This window comes from Gavialis gangeticus, unplaced genomic scaffold (genome assembly GCF_001723915.1).
Source record: "Gavialis gangeticus isolate Ggan-Ray unplaced genomic scaffold, GavGan_comp1, whole genome shotgun sequence".
NCBI classification, from domain to species: domain Eukaryota; kingdom Metazoa; phylum Chordata; order Crocodylia; family Gavialidae; genus Gavialis; species Gavialis gangeticus.
The window spans coordinates 269,916-287,687 of NW_017728993.1; the positions used below are offsets into that span (position 1 = coordinate 269,916).

The 17,772-nt window shown below is 42.1% G+C and overlaps 2 protein-coding genes across 5 annotated transcripts in view; one reads left to right on the top strand and one right to left on the bottom strand.

The window, feature by feature from the left end:
• Window positions 1–6,557, bottom strand: part of TYW3 (tRNA-yW synthesizing protein 3 homolog) — a 15,075-nt gene extending 8,518 nt beyond the window's left edge. The window contains exons 1-2 of one of the 2 annotated variants that reach the window (XM_019528387.1): window positions 6,352–6,557; window positions 5,248–5,325 (exon numbers count right to left, since the gene is read on the bottom strand). In XM_019528387.1, coding sequence (XP_019383932.1) covers window positions 5,248–5,325; window positions 6,352–6,537 — 264 coding nt within the window. In that variant the 5' untranslated portion in view covers window positions 6,538–6,557. Of the gene's footprint in view, window positions 1–5,244; window positions 5,326–6,351 lie in introns of both variants that reach the window. The other variant, XM_019528386.1, reaches the window with a different exon arrangement.
• Window positions 6,558–7,722: 1,165 nt separating this feature from the next.
• CRYZ (crystallin zeta) lies at window positions 7,723–17,564 on the top strand. Of its 3 annotated transcripts, XM_019528389.1 has the most exons (9): window positions 7,723–8,102; window positions 10,085–10,209; window positions 10,707–10,859; window positions 11,906–12,069; window positions 13,720–13,771; window positions 15,990–16,139; window positions 16,717–16,818; window positions 16,906–17,001; window positions 17,291–17,564. In XM_019528389.1, the coding sequence occupies exons 2-9, from the start codon at window positions 10,099–10,101 to the stop codon at window positions 17,450–17,452; spliced, it is 990 nt and encodes a 329-aa protein (XP_019383934.1). In that variant the 5' UTR covers window positions 7,723–8,102; window positions 10,085–10,098; the 3' UTR covers window positions 17,453–17,564. The 3 variants fall into 3 exon arrangements, with proteins under 3 accessions (XP_019383934.1, XP_019383935.1, XP_019383933.1); XM_019528388.1 differs by lacking the exon at window positions 7,723–8,102 and having other exon boundaries at window positions 9,484–10,209; XM_019528390.1 differs by lacking the exons at window positions 7,723–8,102; window positions 16,906–17,001 and having other exon boundaries at window positions 9,481–10,209.
• The last annotated feature ends 208 nt before the right edge of the window (window positions 17,565–17,772 follow it).

Sequence of the window (17,772 nt, forward strand, 5' to 3'; positions counted from 1 at the left end):
ACAGATGTTCTCCAGGGAGATGGGTGACACAGCAAACTTGTTCGCTGGCATGGCATCACATCGGCTCAAGCATTGTAAAGTCAAAACCAAGGTCAGAAACTTGAAATAGGGTATCAATTTATAAACATTGTATCTTGAAACGACGTCAGTCAAGGACTGCCTGTACTACTTTTTACATTACTACTGTTTTTTGGGGGAGGGGGAGTAGATTTTTTAATATGTTGGGCACTTAAATTCTGAAACAGTTCTCAAAGCAGAATAATCTTAAAAGATGAATTAGGCTAAATTTATGGCCTGAACCACTTGATCACACTTAAATGTTTCTAGCTATTTTATTAACATTATGAAATAAAAGGATTTAGAAATTGAAATTAAACTCAACCTACTTCAAAAGGATAAATTGGTTTGTAGCTACATGGTGAATTTTACTCTTAGGGCCCAGTTTTGCCTCAAGATAAATATTCCTACAACTGTTTTTGCAAGTATGTACACAATGAGCAATTAAATGTTGCCTAGGACAGTGGCAGCCAAGCTTTTTGGCAAGTGTGCCACAAAATTAGCTCTGAACATCCCTAAGTGACACTGATTCCTTTCCCCTACTCAAGCTGCTTTTTCTGCTTCTTGCCCTGTTCTCCCTGCCTGATCTGCTGCTCCATTTTCTCCAGTCTCCTCTCTGCCCCATCTGCTACCATGCTGCCTGTCCCCTCCTTGAGCTGCTGTATGCCACACACAGGCTGCCAGTGCCATTTGTTTCATATGTGTTGGAAGTTGGCCTAGGATGCAATTATGACTTCTTTACTTCTGTATCCAGCGCTTCTGTAAAACAGACTTAAAGGCTGTTATGGATTTTAGTTCACAAAGGTTGGTTTGAGACCATTTCATTATTGCAGTTTGTGTCACAATCTACCACTGTATTTTACACTTTTTATGTTAGTTCTTTGAGACTAAACGTGTTCCCCACAATCAGAGAGCATTTTGAAGAAAGCATTAGTAGTTATAGATTTGCTACATTCATGTTTAGGACAACTTTGAGTTGTTGCCACTTGTTTTGTTTTTATTTTCTAAAACTAAATATTTTTAGTAAACTCCTAAAATAAAGTGCTAGGCTGAGTTGACTTTGTTTAAAATACCAGCAGTGATGATATAAAGTGAAACTGTTGACATGACTATCTTCAGCTTTTAGGATATGGGAAGGCATGTGCATATTGTCACAGTGTATCTCTTTTAGTCACTGTTCTGGTTATGAATCACAGCTAAACATTTTAAATGCTCAATTTTGAAAAGTTAAGTCATGTATTTAGAGGCCTGTTTTGTAAACATGCTAAGCATCTTTGGCTACCGCTTTAGCCAGTAGGAACTGATGGTGCTCAGTGCCTGTTACTTTAGGCTCTATAATATGAAGCCCGCAGGTTAAATGCTGTGCTTCTGTGAACACCACTGAGCTCAGCAGGGATCCAAGCAGACCCAGCAGTCAACCCATGACTTAATAATGAAGACCTGGGGCCTCAGTACAGATGTAGATACTCCTATTTCAAACATTTTCCCCATGTTTAAAAATTCTTGTCTAGTGACCTGAGCCCTATAACGCACAGCCTCAGCAACCTGACTAGTGTTAATGCAGTTGGGAGCAAAATTGGACAGGCATGTCTCAGAGATAAGTATTATAACAGAGTCCAATATTAGCTGTGATCAATGGAAAATAAGGGTGGCGGGTATTTTTTTAAAAGGGGTTTCTGTTTCTCTGACAAAGCTAAGTAATTTTGCAGGCGCTCAAGGGACTGTTGCAGTAAGAAGAAATAGGCAAGAGAATCATACAGTCTGAAATTGTCCATGTACGTCAGCACTGCCCTAGGGCTACAGTGACTGACACTGCTTGTTTCATCAAAATGCTTTTCAACTGAAATATTACAACTAAGGGATTTTATTACCTTACTGCTTCTAAATCGCCAATTTCCTGTGAAAGGCTCAATTTAATAAAAAATACTGAATGTAATTTCCTATTACGCCTACAAAGTCTGAGGCCCATCTCTATACCCCAGTGGAGTCTGTGGCAAATTCCCCAGGGGGAACAGAACCAGGTTCTTACTCAGTACAAAGTGAAAGCCTAACTGCTGCAAACAGATTAATTACAAGTGGCAATTGGTGATGAGATGTTGTATGCAGGTACTTTCCTGTAATACAGCCATAACAGTAGAGAGGGATGTTGAAAAGGAAAGAACCTGTGTTTACTTAGAGAACTGTGGTCTCTGTCACACACTACACTCGGTGGTCCTTGCACCAATAAACTGAATGCTTGCCTGAACTGCAGTGCAGTACAAACTTGCCTGAGACCAGCTTTTAACTACTGGCTTGGGTACCTGTAGCAGCATGGCTGAAGCAGAAGCATAACAATTAGTTTCTGCATCCCCTCAGAAATCAGCACCTGGGACAGGTGCCCCCATTGCCCTGTCCCGCAGCAGGATGGTTCTCAGGTTGCGCTGCAAAACCAGCCAGAGAAGCAGGGTAAATTGTCATGTAGTTGGCCTGCAGCTTTGTCCTCCTGCAGCTAGACTATTATTGATATGTACATTAGTTATATGAAGTTAGCTTGGGCGTGTTTACACTACACTACAGTCACAGTACAGTAGTACTGCCAGACTCTTTTTCCACAAGCACACTTATGAGTACAGATCCTCACGGACTAAAACAGGAATCCATATATCTGCTTATGTACATCTTAAAATATCCAAACAGCAGTCCCATACATAAAGAATAGAACTGCCAAAAATAGTGTGTAGATTTCTCACTGAGAAAGGGATGCATAGGAAGAAAATATGACACTTATCTCTGAGGACATATTTTTACTGAATTTGTATTTATTTTTGTTGAACAGTGCCCAGAATACCTCCATGAACAGGTATTCTGTACACATTATGAAAGCCTTTTCCTTAAAGTATAAAAAGATAATAAAAACATCAGTTAATTATATCTCAAGTTTCCTGTTCCTGTATGATGGTTGCCGATATACACAAAGGGGAACAAGGTAAAGTGAGCTGCCTGCTGAAAAGCAAAATGTATACAGTCCAGGAGTTCTGACTCCCACTCATTTCCCAACCATTAGATTACCACTCATGTATATAGTATATGAAAATAAAACTAGTCAAGAAGTTCTTACACCTTTAATGGATGCATGAAATATCTTACCAGATGTCTGCCACTAAAAGTCAATACAAAAAAAAAAAAAGTTCCTGCTAGCAAAAACAGTTGCAGCACCCTACTGAGCTGCTCACACCTTGTCTCTAGCTGATGGCAAACAGACTGAGTCTGGTGAGATTTTGATCAAGATGCTATTAAATAACTCAAGAACAATAAGGTGAAGGGGTTTTGTTTGAGTCCAGATATATGTACCTTTATGGTCCTGATACTGGTTTTACCTTGTGGGGTAAAATGTAAAGAACAAAAAGCAAATCTGGAAACCAAAGAGTATTGAATCTTTTTAATTTCTTGCGAGCGATTAGATTTTTGGTTTAAGGATACTTAGGGTATTATTAAATTAAAAATATAGCATATGAAATTAATGCTTTTGGCACTAGTTTACATATTTACTTGCCAACTAAGGACGTGCTAATCTTAATCACATTCACAGCAATAAAAAAATTATAATAAAGATAAAAAATATAGTTACCGCATTTGTACAAAATTGTAATAAACCAGATAGTAACTTTGGAAAAGGATAGTAAACATAATTCTGCAATCAAGTCAATCTATAATCTATTTGAGATTGGGATAAAATGTGGCAGTGTTTTGCCCCTACATTACATCTATGTCCTGAAGGGTCCTTTCACTTTCTGCTGAAGTAATTAATGTTGGCAGTGGTCAGAGACAGCATATGGACTAATGGATATCAGGTGTGATTTGATATAGCAGTATTTATTTTCCTGTTGGTAATGAAATATAGAACTTTGTTGCTAGTTCAGTGTAAGATACTTACAAGATCACCATCTGAACCCTGTTTGGTCTACAAAAAGTGAGTCTGTAGTGCCATTACTTCCTAAATGTGCAAGGTCAACCTTAAAGTCACTCTTTAACTAACATCCATGTTTGTAGCCTCAGCAAGTTAGAAAAAGATTAAATTTCATGGAAGACTGAATATACTAAGATCATGTGGAAAACAGGACTCCACTTATGTTATGAAAAAGGAACTTAGATGTACATTTTTTTGAGATAAAATACTTTAGAAAACACTGTTCTAGAAATACTACAAAATGACTTGCTGGCTGTGTCCAAGTGAGCGTGGAATTATGGTATCTGGTACCACACATGCAAACGTTCTCCACTGTTACCCTGCAGCATAGGGGTTTTTTTGTTTTTTTTTTCTGACCCTGGGAGAACCTGGGGTCAAAAGAACCCACACCAAAAAAACCAGGGCAGTGCAAGTGATGGCAGCACGCACTGCCCAAAACTGAAGCCTGGCCAGCTAGAGCTATACTCTGGCTGCTGGCCAGGCTTCTAGCTGTAAAAGCACCATGGCTGGAGCCCTAGGAGGCCCCTATATAAGGCTGCAGGTCCAGCAGTTGCTGGCCCCAGCCTCCCCTACCCCACCCAGGGTTAACCTGCCACGTGCCAGAGCACGTGTGGCAAGGGCGTTCCCTGGTCCATGCTCATGTGGATATGGCCATGAGGAATGGATTATGGGAGTGGTGAATTTTGTTACCTGTTACGCTCCAATCTAGGTTATCATTATAACTGTCAAACTTAAGTTCTCTCTCTCTCTCCACACCAAGCAGGGAAACTAAGCAATTTGACTGTGTTTGTAATAGGAAGTACTAGCTTCCCCTAACTATTGTAGATAGCTTGCACATCACTCCATTTTAGTGGCCAGGAAAAAAACTATACTTTTTTCTAGTGCAGGAACGCTCAACCCCTGGCCCGCAGGCCAGATATGGCTCCCCACTGCCATATCATGGGAACCTTGTGATCATGAGTGTTGTGGGTAACTGATCCCAACATGTGAAGCCTGATCCCAGGAACGTACAGGCCAGCTGAGGCCATGCAGGCTTGACCTGGGCATGCCTGGGCCAGCCAAGTCCACCTGGGCCCAATCTTGCCCTACCAGGGTTTGATCTCTCACAGACTGGTCCCACACCACTCATCTGGCTCACAGGACCATAAGGTTGAGTGTCACTATTCAAACTTCATGTCTTCTCTGGAGCATGAGAGAAAGGCAATACGGTCTTATGTATAACAGGGTGCTGGGCCTCTTACCACCTCCTCTTTGGTGCACATGTGATGTGTTACCATGAGCCAGACGCAGTTCTTCTTCTGTACTTCATAGCCGCTGCTATCCTGGCAAAGAGCAGCAGGGATTAGAGCAGTGGGGCTGGCACAGAAACCTCCACATTTTGCTTTCTTGCCTCTGGGGATGAGGCTCTAAGGCAGGGATAGGTAATTATTTCAGCTGGAGGGCCACTTAACGAGTTTTGTTGGGCTGAGGGCCGCAATGGTAGCCCCACCCCTTGGTTGCCATGTTGGGACTAGAAGTCCTGTCACTGAAACCATGATCTTTACCACCGAAAGTCCCTCCCCCTTGCTCCTGGAAGTATTCTTTTTGGGAGGGATTTGCCGTCTTGGAACTACAAAAAAAAAAATCATATACTAGAAGTCAAAGATCTACTATATTGTATTTTATTTCAAAAAATATTTTTGTCTTGATTTATATATGCTTGTGCAGTGTATATAGAGGTGATTGCATAAAAGTTCAAAAATAAAGTCTTACTTTGCCACATTGTGTGTGTGGAGGGGGTAGGGGGACATGCATGGTGGAGTCAGGGGGGTTGTGAGAAGGTATGGCTGGGGGGCAGGGGGGCTCCCGGGACTCCTGCACCACTGGCAGGGAAGCCCCATGCTTTGGAGCTGGCTGCCCTCCTCACTCCCTGCATATGGCAACCCTCTCCAAAGGGCAGGGCAGGGCTTCCCCCTGTGGCACAGAACTGGCTGGAGCCACCTGCCCCTGCTCTGGCAAAGCCCACAAGCATCCCAAAGGCCAACTGCCTGCTGCTGCTGTCCGAGTGTGAGCTCCGTGCTCCCACCGCCCTGCTGGGTGCAGACCCTGGACTCCATGCTCCCTCCCAGCTACACCTTCCCCATGTGCTGCCCAGAGCAAGCGCTGCAGCAAGGACAGGGCGAGGGCACGCTTGGGACCGGGGAACCCTACTCAGAAGCTGCGTGCGGCTCGCTCGGACCTCACAGGAAGGCAGGGCCGAAGAGCCCTCACGCAGGTACCGCGCCCTGCTGAACGCAAAAGCATCCCTGCCCCAAACACTTCCGCCCCGGGGCCCGCCGGCGGGGGGGTGACAGGTCGGGGACACTCACGGCGGCGGCGGGCGGGACCTGCGCGAGGAGCACGCGGCCAGAGCACGAGCTCGTGGTGCAGAACCGGTCCTGGCCGTTGAGCAGCTGCACAAGGCCCGCGACGGGCAGGTCCAGGCGGCCCTTGCGGCTCATGTCTGCCCGCGCCAAGCGCTGCTCCCGCCACAGCCCGAACGCGGCCGCGGCCATAACGGCAACAGGGAGCGGAGGGGGAATGGAAGCCCGCCTGGGCCAAACCTCTTCACCGCCGCGGAAGGGGAGGAGCTTTGTTCGGCGCAGCTGAGTTGGGGCCGGAAGGGGCCAGAGAAGACCGGAAATAGGGGCGTGGCTTGCGGTCGGGGTGTCCCCTGGCCTGAGGCGCGGTTTGGCCGAGTTCGTGGTGTACTAACGTCTCGCCCGTCGAGGTACAAATCAGAGCGGTTTTGGCCGCCCCGAAGCGGCGCTGACCCCCGGCTCGGAGCACCTGGTGTTTCTTTGCGCGGTTTGCTCCGTGATCTTGTTTGTAGCGAGTGGACCACTACCCAGGCGCGTCCTTCCTAGCAGAGGTGGCCAATCCTGTGGCAGGCAGGAGTGCTGCGAGGCGGGCTGGGGAGGGGCCTGCAGGCAGCGTAGCAGCCCCTAGGGCAGGATCCTGGGTAGGGGGCACGGAGCAGAAGAGCGAGTAAAGCGGGGGATGGGAGTGGGACTTGGCAAGGGGGCAGCACTGAGGCTGGGTCTCGTGGCTTGAGACAGCCGCGCTTCGTAAATTCATCCTGGTTTGGCTTATGGAGCAGATAGTTATGCAGACGTAATCATAAACTTTGCATCTGGGAATAAACTGTGGTTTGACAGTACAGTAAGCACACAGGACAGGATAAAATATCTATCGCTTTATATATAAATATACACACATTTTATATAAAGATATAGATGTATATACAGTGTGTGTGTGTGTGTGTGTGTGTGTGTGTGTATCTATATATATCCATACACACACACACTATATATATATCTCTAGATATATAGAAAATGTGTGTGTGTGTGTGTGTGTGTGTATCTATATATATCCATACACACACACACTATATATATATCTCTAGATATATAGAAAATGTGTGTGTGTGTGTGTGTGTGTGTATCTATATATATCCATACACACACACACTATATATATATATCTAGATATATAGAAAATGTGTGTGTGTGTGTATCTGTCTATAGATAGATATATATCTATGATCTTGGGGGCCTTGGCACCCGTGCCTGACAGAGATCCATGTCTCTTAAGTTCAGCTGGAGTTTTTTCTGCCCTGGGCTGCAAGTGATATCTCTGTTAGAGGTATGAATGTGTGTCAAACTCCGGCATATGAGATACAAAAATTATATTTGATGAAATGTTAAAACTTTACTGCAGGACTCTGTCCACTAGGGGGAACTCTATGCAGACTTAATTATTTACCTGGGAAGCCTTTAGGTACAAAACATTTATGCATGCAGTAGGGACACAGCCCTTCTGCTACCCTACTTGGAAGATGGCCTGTGTGAGGCAGGTGCGGTGTGTTTTCAAATGGAGCTTCCTGTGGCATCTGCATTTGAGTGGTGTGGATGTGGCCAGAGTTTTCTTTCTTTCTTCCTTTTCTTTTTCTTTTTTTTCTTAGATCAGGATCTGCATATGCTGTAAATGTGGGTGAGGATTTTTTGAGGAAATTTTCTGTTTTGGAGATGATATGGAGGGAGAAGCAGCAGTATACCAAGGCAGCATTCTGCTCTGCAAGGTAGTGAGCTGGAGCTAGTAGTGAGCACAGAAAGGGTTGAAGAAGTACTAGGACATACATGCAGTATTGGGACCCAAGTGTCTGCACTGACAGTTTAAATGAGCTGCTGCTTTTTAACTAAACTCTCTTTTTTTAAGTCATTCTTACATAACTCCTTTTCTGCTGTTCCTACACATCTAACTGAAACCTTGTCTGTTCTCTGATAATATAGTGCAGTTTGTATCAAAGTAGGCATGTCAAAGATAGAGCCTGCAGACTGCAGCGCCACATCTTCTGGTCCCCAGTGCTCTAGCCCTGCACAGTTCCAGTCTGGGACCTCCCTGCATGCTGGATCCAGTGCTCACTCTGAATGGTGTGGGATATAAGCTGCATGTGGCCTCCACTCCAGGTAGTCTGGGGTGGGTGCTGCATGCCGCACAGGTCCTGGATCAGCCAGAACAAGTGTTGGATTCACCTTGTGAGGGTGGCTCCGTTGGTCCTCTGCGTGCTGCAGCTGGTTGGGGGCTGCAGCTGGTTGGGGACTACATCAGATGCAGTGCCTGTTTAAGCCAGCCTGAGAGCGACACTGCATGCATTGTTCACCTTGGACTGTCTGCATGTGGCTTGCAATCTGATCTGGCCATGTGTGGTGCAGTTCACCCCCTCCTCCTGCCCCCAATCCAGCCAGAGTGAGTGCCAGGGATCCTAAATCTGATATGGTGTGAGCAGCAGGGGATGAGGTTGGTAAGCACTGTTAGGTGCGCAGACATTATTCACAAGATTGCAAATGAGAACTTATAGTATTGAAAACATTCTGACCTGTTGTAGGCTTTATGAGTTATTTGCAGCCAAAAAATTGCTCTTATTTTTCTGTAGTCAGATAACAAGTGAAAGCTAAGAAATGGTATTTTTGAGGGGTGCCTTCAGTCTATGAGGGTTGAGATTTGTTGTTATAGACCATGGCTGTCACTTAGTTTTGACTTACTAAAATGTTTTGATATAACTAATATTACCTTAAATATGCACTTTATTATCACAACTATTTATTTTGGAATTTTGTGTAAAATGGAAATTTTGATGACCAGCTGCAAACATTACCTGTCTCCTATGCAATGCCGAGAACAAAGCCAGCATTTCTAATGAAGATGGAGGTTTTGCAGTCTGGTTTAGGAGAATGGGTGGTGTAGGGGAGAGTTTCCTTGCTGCAGCCTCAGGGCTTTTCTTGACCCAAGAACCCCCCACAAGGAGATTGTCTCCTTCCCTGGCTATTTCTAGGTGCTAGTCTGTCCAGCAAGATTCTACCTAGACAGTCATCCTTTCAGTGCAACTTTTTTGTTTTCATGGTGTTGATGTGCTTGTCTTTCACCAATATGTAGATGAAAGAATAGGTGGATGTAACCATGCTCTCTGTAACCTAACTATAAAAGTCTTTGTTCTGTTTTTAAGCATTCCTGCAACATATATTCTTTTTGATGGGTGTTTTTAGTATTTGATGTATTAACTATACTTATTCTCTGGCTATGTATTCAATTTTTCTAGCTTCCTGCAGAATGTTTTAATACCCCAATGCATCTTTTATTTATCATTTGGCAACATGTTAAATTAAAAAATAAAAGGAACAGAGGATAGAAGGTTATTTTGTCAGACTAGCTGATCAGTTAATTTATGACCTGGCTTTTATCAGCAAAATTGGAAATTCACGTTTTCAATTCAGTTTGCCCTGTTAAATGCACTCTATCTTTGACACCCTGTACATTTAATACTAGAACTACTGCATTCATATTTTATATTTGTTTTAATGTTTGATTCGCTTTAAAATCCGTCTGCCTCCACAGATGATGGTGGCAATTCTCTTTCTTTGCACAGTTTGTAAAACAGAAGTCCCAAATGAAAGCAATAGTGAACCTCTAATTTAAACTGCAGTTTAAGAATGTGTTGTTTGATCCCTTTCCTCTGAAATGAAAGCTGGATATAGAACAAAATGCAGTGTTTTCTTTCTTCAGGTATTCAGATCACTATGGCAACTGCAAGAAACATGATGAGAGCTGTCAGAGTTTTTGAGTTTGGTGGACCTGAAGTGCTTAAGCTCCAGTCAGATGTCTTGCTGCCTGTTCCAAAAGAAAACCAGGTGGAAATGATGTCTGCAAGCTGAAATAATTGCAATGAATAGTAATGTCTTGAGTGTGTGAATTGAGTGAGTGTCTAAAGCTGGACCGTTTTAAGTGTAGCTCACCTTTTTCATCAGATTTAACTAATGCAGTTTTCCAGTGTGGTCTTTATGTCAAATAAAAAAGATTTTCCAAAAGCATCACCTCCATTCTCTATAACCTTCTTTTTAATACTTATGTCATTTTTCTCAACTAAGTGACATAACTTGAAATCTAACTGAGCTTCCCTGTGCAGGTTTGTACCTTGCCTCATAATAAGGGGTTTATTTTTTTTTGCAGAGAATATTTTGTAGTTAGAACCATTCCCCTTTAAAGGAGGAAGGTGCAGATTTGAAGCCAGTGCATCCTGTGCACTGTTGAGCAAAACAGTTCATTGTCAAGTGAAAGTGATCTGTGATGTTGATTCAAAATGTTAGTGGCTGTAATGACTCAGGAATGAACAACAGTTTCTTTTCAGGTTTTAATCAAAGTCCATGCATGTGGAGTAAACCCTGTGGAGACATACATTCGTTCTGGTGCATATTCTAGAAAGTCACCATTGCCGTATACGCCTGGCTCTGATGTGGCTGGAGTAATTGAAGCAGTCGGGGAACATGTCACTTTATTCAAGGTATTATGTTTTGTTTGTTAATTGTTTGTGTGTTCTTTCCTTATGTTGTTGGTGCAATAGGGTACTGTTCAGTATAACTCTAAGTTGAAGTCTTAAGCATTTCCTCTGTGGGGGGAAGCTTTTAATTAACTCTGCAGAAGGTCAGACTAGCAGTCCTGGCTTTGCAAACTGCTCTGCAGACAGACCCTTACTCCTGTGTGGAGCTCAATAGAAGTCAGGAGAATATAGTACAGGGTAAGGTGTCCATCTTCATGGAGAAGTGTTGTAAGATTGGGGTCTAGTTTACAAAATGGTGGTCCAAAAGCATGTTTATATATTATAGGAGTAACTTGACATTGCTCCTGTTAGTGATAACAACTATGTCCTGAGTTTTCAGACTGCTGTAGTGACTCTTTACTAGCCCTATCCTGGCCAAGTAGTAATGTTAAGTTATTTTACTGATGTTTAAAACAGCTTGTAATGATGAGAAAGAAGCCCCCTGTAAGATGTATTTGTGGATAAGTGTATTTACATAGTTGATGTCTCATAATAGTTTGGTTTCACCTCTTCCCCTTTGGTTAGATCACATTTGGTCATATGGAGAAAATTGTGGAAAGGGAAAAGACTGGTTATCAAACTAATGAGAGGAATGAGTTGTGTTTTGTTTTTTTTTAATTGGCTCTTCCCTCTCATTTCTTATTTACTAGTTACCTTGGGGTTTGTTAAGAATAAATGCTTCTCAAATTTAGTAAAATAGTTAAGAAATACTTCTTATACTGTACTCTTGTGAAATATTTGGAACTTTGTCTTTGGATGTTTCAGATGGAACTCGAGTTTATTAAGGATGATTTTGTGTTTTGGTATTGAAGGTACTGGTGTATACTATGCACATGTTTTTTAAATCAAACTATACAAAGTTATGTGGCTTGTGATGCGTACACTTCACTGATCGGGTTGAATCAAAATCTAATCTAGGAGGAAAACATTTGATAATAATGCTATACAACATACTTTGACTTAAGTACTATGAATGTGTGATTAAACTTTTTTCACTTCCTTCCTACCAGAAAGGTGACAGGGTTTTTACCAGTGGTACCATCTCTGGTGGCTATGCAGACTATGCAGTTGCTTCAACTGACACCGTCTTCCCTTTGTCAGATAAACTGGACTTCAAGCAAGGTGCAGCCATTGGGATCCCATATTTCACTGCTTTCCATGCTCTCTTTCAAAAGTAAGAATGCAAACTTGGCTTATACCTATTGTTTTTCAGAACTGATTTTGGAAAATAAAAAATACGTCATTAACAAGCTAAGGTCATTTTAACTTTTGGGAATGATACAGGCCTCAACTACTCTGTTTTGTTAAGAGATGGGGGGTAGGGCAGTAATTAGAAGAAGACTTTAAGGAATCTTGGGGGATTAAATTCATTAATTAAATTAACACATTAACTAAAGGATTGTGATCTGGAGGTTATTAGCAATATTTTTCTTTTAAGACTGCATTTTTAAGACTAAAGGGCTTATAGACCTGAAATGGGAACTTTTTTTCTTATTTATCTATAATAATATAAGCAAATAATTCTTTTTCCTCTTACCACACTTTAATTCACTACTCCTCTATCTGAGTAGCATTAGACAGAAGTCACTGAAAACATTATTTTTGTGTCTTATTTGAAGCAGAGTTGGTGCTGAGTAACCCAGTCTCCCTGTCACGTTTTCAGGGCAACATTGGAAGAACTCCTACTGTAGCTTCTGTGCATATATGTGTATATAAACATGTCCATCACTGGCATAATTTAATAAATTTGTATAAGTGTGTCCTGTCTGCTGGGGGATGAGAGGTCAGGACTGGGAATCCAGTGTATAGATAAAGGGTGCCAAACTTGTCTGATCTTGGAGCTGCATGTGAACCTTGGGGCTCCTTGTAGACTGCATCTGGACTGCAAGGAGCCTTGCTAGGTGCATCTGAATGCATATCCGGTGGCAGTGTAAATAATATTGGGTAGCCTCAGGGGTTAACATGGACATCAGTCACCCTGCCATCACCCAAACATGTCCCCAGTGGGACTCCATATCTGGGTTGTTGGCAATTGTGCCTGCCAATGTTTGCCTCACCCCTTACTGCTTGCCCTGCCACTGCTTGCCCCATCCCTGAATTCTTGGTCCTTTCAGGAGCCCCACTGGCCAGATGATACTGGTCCACAAGCTGTATCTTTGACACCTCTGGTCTAGATCATCTGGGAGAACAAAGCATTAGGCCAGTTAGTTTTTCCTTTTGTGTGTGGCTTATTTTGATATCTGGAACAACTGAAGATGTTAAAGGAAATGTTGTTTTGAATACAAGGTTGTAGTTAATATGTCCATATAGCAAAGATGTTCTGGTTCAGTCTGCATATTGATCTTATTCGGCAGGGATTGTCAACAGGGGGGTATGCCCACCCCTGGCGGTATGCATGGGCAGGCAGAGACGGAGCACCACCACGCACCATCCTGTGCTGCTGCACAAGTGCCGCCCGCCTGGCCAGACACGGGGGCAGGGGAATCTGCATTTGTCCATGCACCACCCCTCCCTTCTCGCTTATCTGGCCGTCAGGGGTACACTTCTCCATGTCTGGCCACCAGAGGTACACTGATCCAAAAAGGTTGAAAACCCCTGTTATTTGGAAATGGTATAATTGGTGTATGTATATATGTATGTATATATGTTATCTTCTCTCCACCAAATGGCCTGCTGCTTCTAATCCCAGAAAAACTCCAATGTCAAAGTAGAGCGAGAGGTGAAAAGGGCGTGTTGAATATATTGATGAATTTTATAATGTGACTAATCACACACTGACTGTTAATAAAAAATGAAAATCTTAATTTGTCACTTTGCCTTTCAGAGGACGTGCCAAAGCTGGAGAAAGTGTGCTAGTCCATGGAGCAAGTGGTGGAGTAAGTACCTTGAGAGCACCTAAGTTATGAAGAATTTTGCATGTGTTTACATATATGTATTTTTGTTGATGGTGTAAGTAAATGAAGAAGAATACCCCAAAGAAGATAAGATAATTCTTGGTGATTTCAGTTCTAGAGTGTGCTCAGAGCTATGGAAAGGAACACTTGGAAAGGAAGAACTGGGGGAAGTCAATTCAAATGGAATTTTGCTGAGCAAGTGTTTGAAACATGACATCATCATAAATTCCTTATTCTGCCAGAGCAACAAATGGAAGCATCATGGATGAATCCCACTCAAAATACTGGCATCCAGTTGACTGTGTCATAGCACATGCCCAGGACTGCCGTGACATCCATATCAGTGGAGCTGTGAGCAGTGCAGACAACTTCTGGATGAATCATAGTTTAATATATTCCATTATGTCCATTCGTATCACCCCAAAACAATGTAAACAAAAAAAGGAACCAAGGAAGAGGTTCAATATAGTGGTTGAAAGACCCTTCTAAAAGCAGTCATCTTTGGCAGTTTCTCACTGAAAATCTCTGACCTCCCTGATGATCTTGATGCCACTCATCACTAGGAGAACTTCAAGAAAGGCATCTGTGAAGTGTGTGAAGAATCTCTAAGCTCCATAAAGAAGCATCAGGACTGGTTCAGTGAGAATGATGGGGGAATTCAAGCTCTCTGATAGGGAAAAAAAAGAGCTTTCAAAGCTTGGCAGAATAACATCAACTCAAAACAGAAGCACAACTGTACAAATTAGCATGCAGACTGGAGTGCTGCTCTTAGTTAGGCTACTTAGATCATGTGTAGTAAATCTTCTGGTGTAGGCACAAAAGGGAGAATTGTTAGAAGATGGTGATTCAAAAACGCTATTGCCAGTCTTTCTAAGAAAACTTAGAGGAAATATTGCAATTTTCAGAGTTACATGTGGTTTCCAGATTTCTGTAAGGATTCACTGTTTGGATAGCAACTAGCATTCATAAACTGTTTCTTTCCCATGAACTGTTACCTAGCTAGAAAATGGGAGATGCTGAAAAGTCTCACAGAAGATTGGACTTTAAATGTCCTGAAATTATCTTTCCTCTCTACAAAAGACTGATCTTTGACTGAACTAGAAGGCTAAGTAAACATAATTAAATTTAGTTTAATTATGGGCACGCCCTGCCCCCTCCTTCCAATGATGGGGAACAAAAACTATTGTAAGCTATTGATGACTGTATCCAGTTTTCACTATTTCTTACTGCAGGATGAGTATAGCAGCGTATCACATGGACTAGAGAAAGTATTTACTTGCAAGGCTGGTTCAAACGAGCATGAAACTCTGCAATCCCAGAAGGTCCCAGTTCAGGAGTGAAGTCTGCTCATGCTTGTTCCTCATTCCTGTGTACCACATAAGCAGTGACTGTGAAAATACTGAGCTTGTGGTGTGCCTTGGAGTCCTGAACTCTGCTTGGACTTATACACCACCAAGACTTTTGACCTGCTTGGTACTTGCTGTCTTACCTCCTGCCACACTGATACGAAGGACTCAGAAGGTGTGGGAATGGGCATGGAGAGGGAAGCCTCCACTCAACCTCCAAAAGTTGCTGCCAATTAAACTGCTCCCACTTGGGAGTTCCTCTATGACTTCCTTACTTTCTGGCTGCTGCCCTACACAGGACTGTCTTTAGCTTTTTTATACTGAGGTGTAGTTTCCCAGGAATTGGCAGGAGGGAAATGAGCTTAGGGAGTCTAATCTGTTTGTGATGGTTTCTGAGGCTTGAGGAAGTTGGTGTTAAAAGGCCCTAACTTGCGGTCAGAGTCAGTGTTGTAGTACAAGATGAGTGCTATGGGACTCATCTGTCTCTGGGAAGAGAAGAAAACTTAATGTGTGTTTCCTTGCATTCATGGTTTTGTCAGGCATGTACTGTGTGTATGCCAGTTCTAGCTGGTATACAGCATTGTGTGTGTGTGTGTGTGTGCAAATCAAACACAGGATAACTATTAAAAAAACCAAAAAAACAAACCCAAAATGGCACTGTTATGGTAGAGAGTATCCTTTAGTTGCATCTGCTTTTTTTAGATGGCTTGAGTGCCAATATTTAAGTGATTTGTTATGTGTAAAAATGTGCTGTTAATTACTTTATTTGAAATTTAAAGTACTGAGCGTCTGGTAGATGTTTAAACTAAGAGGCAAAACAAATAGAAAGAGGAATGTAACTCTTATATTTCCAGGTTGGAATAGCAACATGCCAGATTGCCCGAGCTTATGGCTTAAAAGTTTTGGGTACAGCCGGAACGCCGGAAGGAATGAACATTGTTTTGAGAAATGGAGCCCACAAAGTATTCAATCACAGAGAAGCTGATTATGTTGATAAGATTAAGGTAACTAGCTGTCAGATTTAGATGATCTAATAGGTTGGTTTTTTTACTGCTAGCTTTTTATGAAAGGTGAACAGCTGTTTACTTGCATGTTTTTCACTTGTTTCCTCCTGAATTGAGATTAGTGTTCCATAGGAGTGAGCCATTGGAGCAAAGGGTACGCAGGCTTTCAGGTCCTGCTCAAAGGACATGAATAGTAACAGTATTGAACAATAAACAATGCAAATTTGTTTATGATTGGTTACTACTTGCAATTGAACAGTGGAATCAGGGTGTCAGACTCTTCACTTTTCCTTTAGTCTCACTTGGAGCCATTCATTAAATGTGCCTTATGGTGGCCATTGCAGTTGCAAGGTAACTTCCCTGGAGTTTTGCATGCTATATGCTGTTCCAACTGGAAAAACTTAGAGCATTTAGAAATTCTACTTCTCATCAAGTAACAATACAAGAGGTAAATTTAGTATCACATTAGACATTTGACATATAAAAATCCTAGGTTACTAATAATATGTGAAACAGAACTCACATTTGATTGTTGTTCTCTGGTTAGCTAATCTGTATATTTTTATATCCTACACAGGAATTCATTGGCATGCAGGGAGTTGATGTGATAATAGAAATGCTAGCTAACGTCAATCTTGCCACTGATTTGCATCTGCTGTCACAGGGAGGAAGGGTGATGGTAAGTGTTTTCTCATCTTTGCCTTCACATTAAGTTTTGAAATTGTTGAAAAGATACTTTTTGATGGTCTTAACTGTTTTGCAACAGATAGTGGGCAGTAGAGGTCCTATTGAGATCAGTCCAAGAGATACTATGAGTAAAGAATCCAGCGTAATTGGGGTCGCCTTATTTTCAGCAACTAAGGTAAAGAAATACGCACTTCTGATTTAAAATGTTCACTTAAAACATTTTTGAATAGCTTTATTGTGTTTTAACTGAAAGTACATTAAGTTGATAAAATATTTAACAAAATAGCCTAATTCTGTTCGATTGAGAAATAGGGGCGCAGTTTACTAGCAACTAATATAAATTCTATTTGTCTAATGGGACACACAGAAGAACTAACAAATCTCAGGGATGCATTTGAACCGTGAACTTTAGATTGCTACTAGTATTAAGTGCGTATCAGGTAAATCTTGTCTTTGTTACACAGGAGGAGATGCGTCAGTGTGCTGCAGCACTTCTTGCTGGCATAGAAGCCAGCTGGCTGAGACCAGTCATTGGCCCTGAGTATCCATTGGAGAAAGTGGCTAAGGCTCATGAAAACCTCATTCACAGCAGTGGTGCCTTGGGAAAGATGGTGCTCCTAATCTGAGAAGTTATGTAAAATAAAGTCTTTTCCCACTTAAACTGTGGTTTTCTTGCCATACATTTATATGGCTCATTTATCACATTTTGTAAACTATGCTAGTGATCAGATTTTACAGTAAGAGCAAGCGCTAGTGCAGACAGAGAACAGTATAAAGAAAAGAATTTATTTATAATGAAAATCAGTGATCCAGTATTAAGTGCTGCTTTGATTTGGAAATATCTCCCCTCTGTTGTGGTCTTGTGACAGAGTGGAGCACTGACATCCAGGCTGAAATGTGCCACTGTGCTCTACTACATACTCTGCTTGAAGGCCCTGAAAAATTT

Coding starts and splice junctions, on each gene's coding strand:
- CRYZ (XM_019528388.1), top strand. CDS start 10,063: ATGCAGTGTTTTCTTTCTTCAGGTATTCAGATCACTATGGCAACTGCA. Junction 16,140..16,716: donor ATTATGTTGATAAGATTAAG/GTAACTAGCTGT, acceptor TATCCTACACAG/GAATTCATTGGCATGCAGGG. Junction 16,819..16,905: donor CACAGGGAGGAAGGGTGATG/GTAAGTGTTTTC, acceptor GTTTTGCAACAG/ATAGTGGGCAGTAGAGGTCC.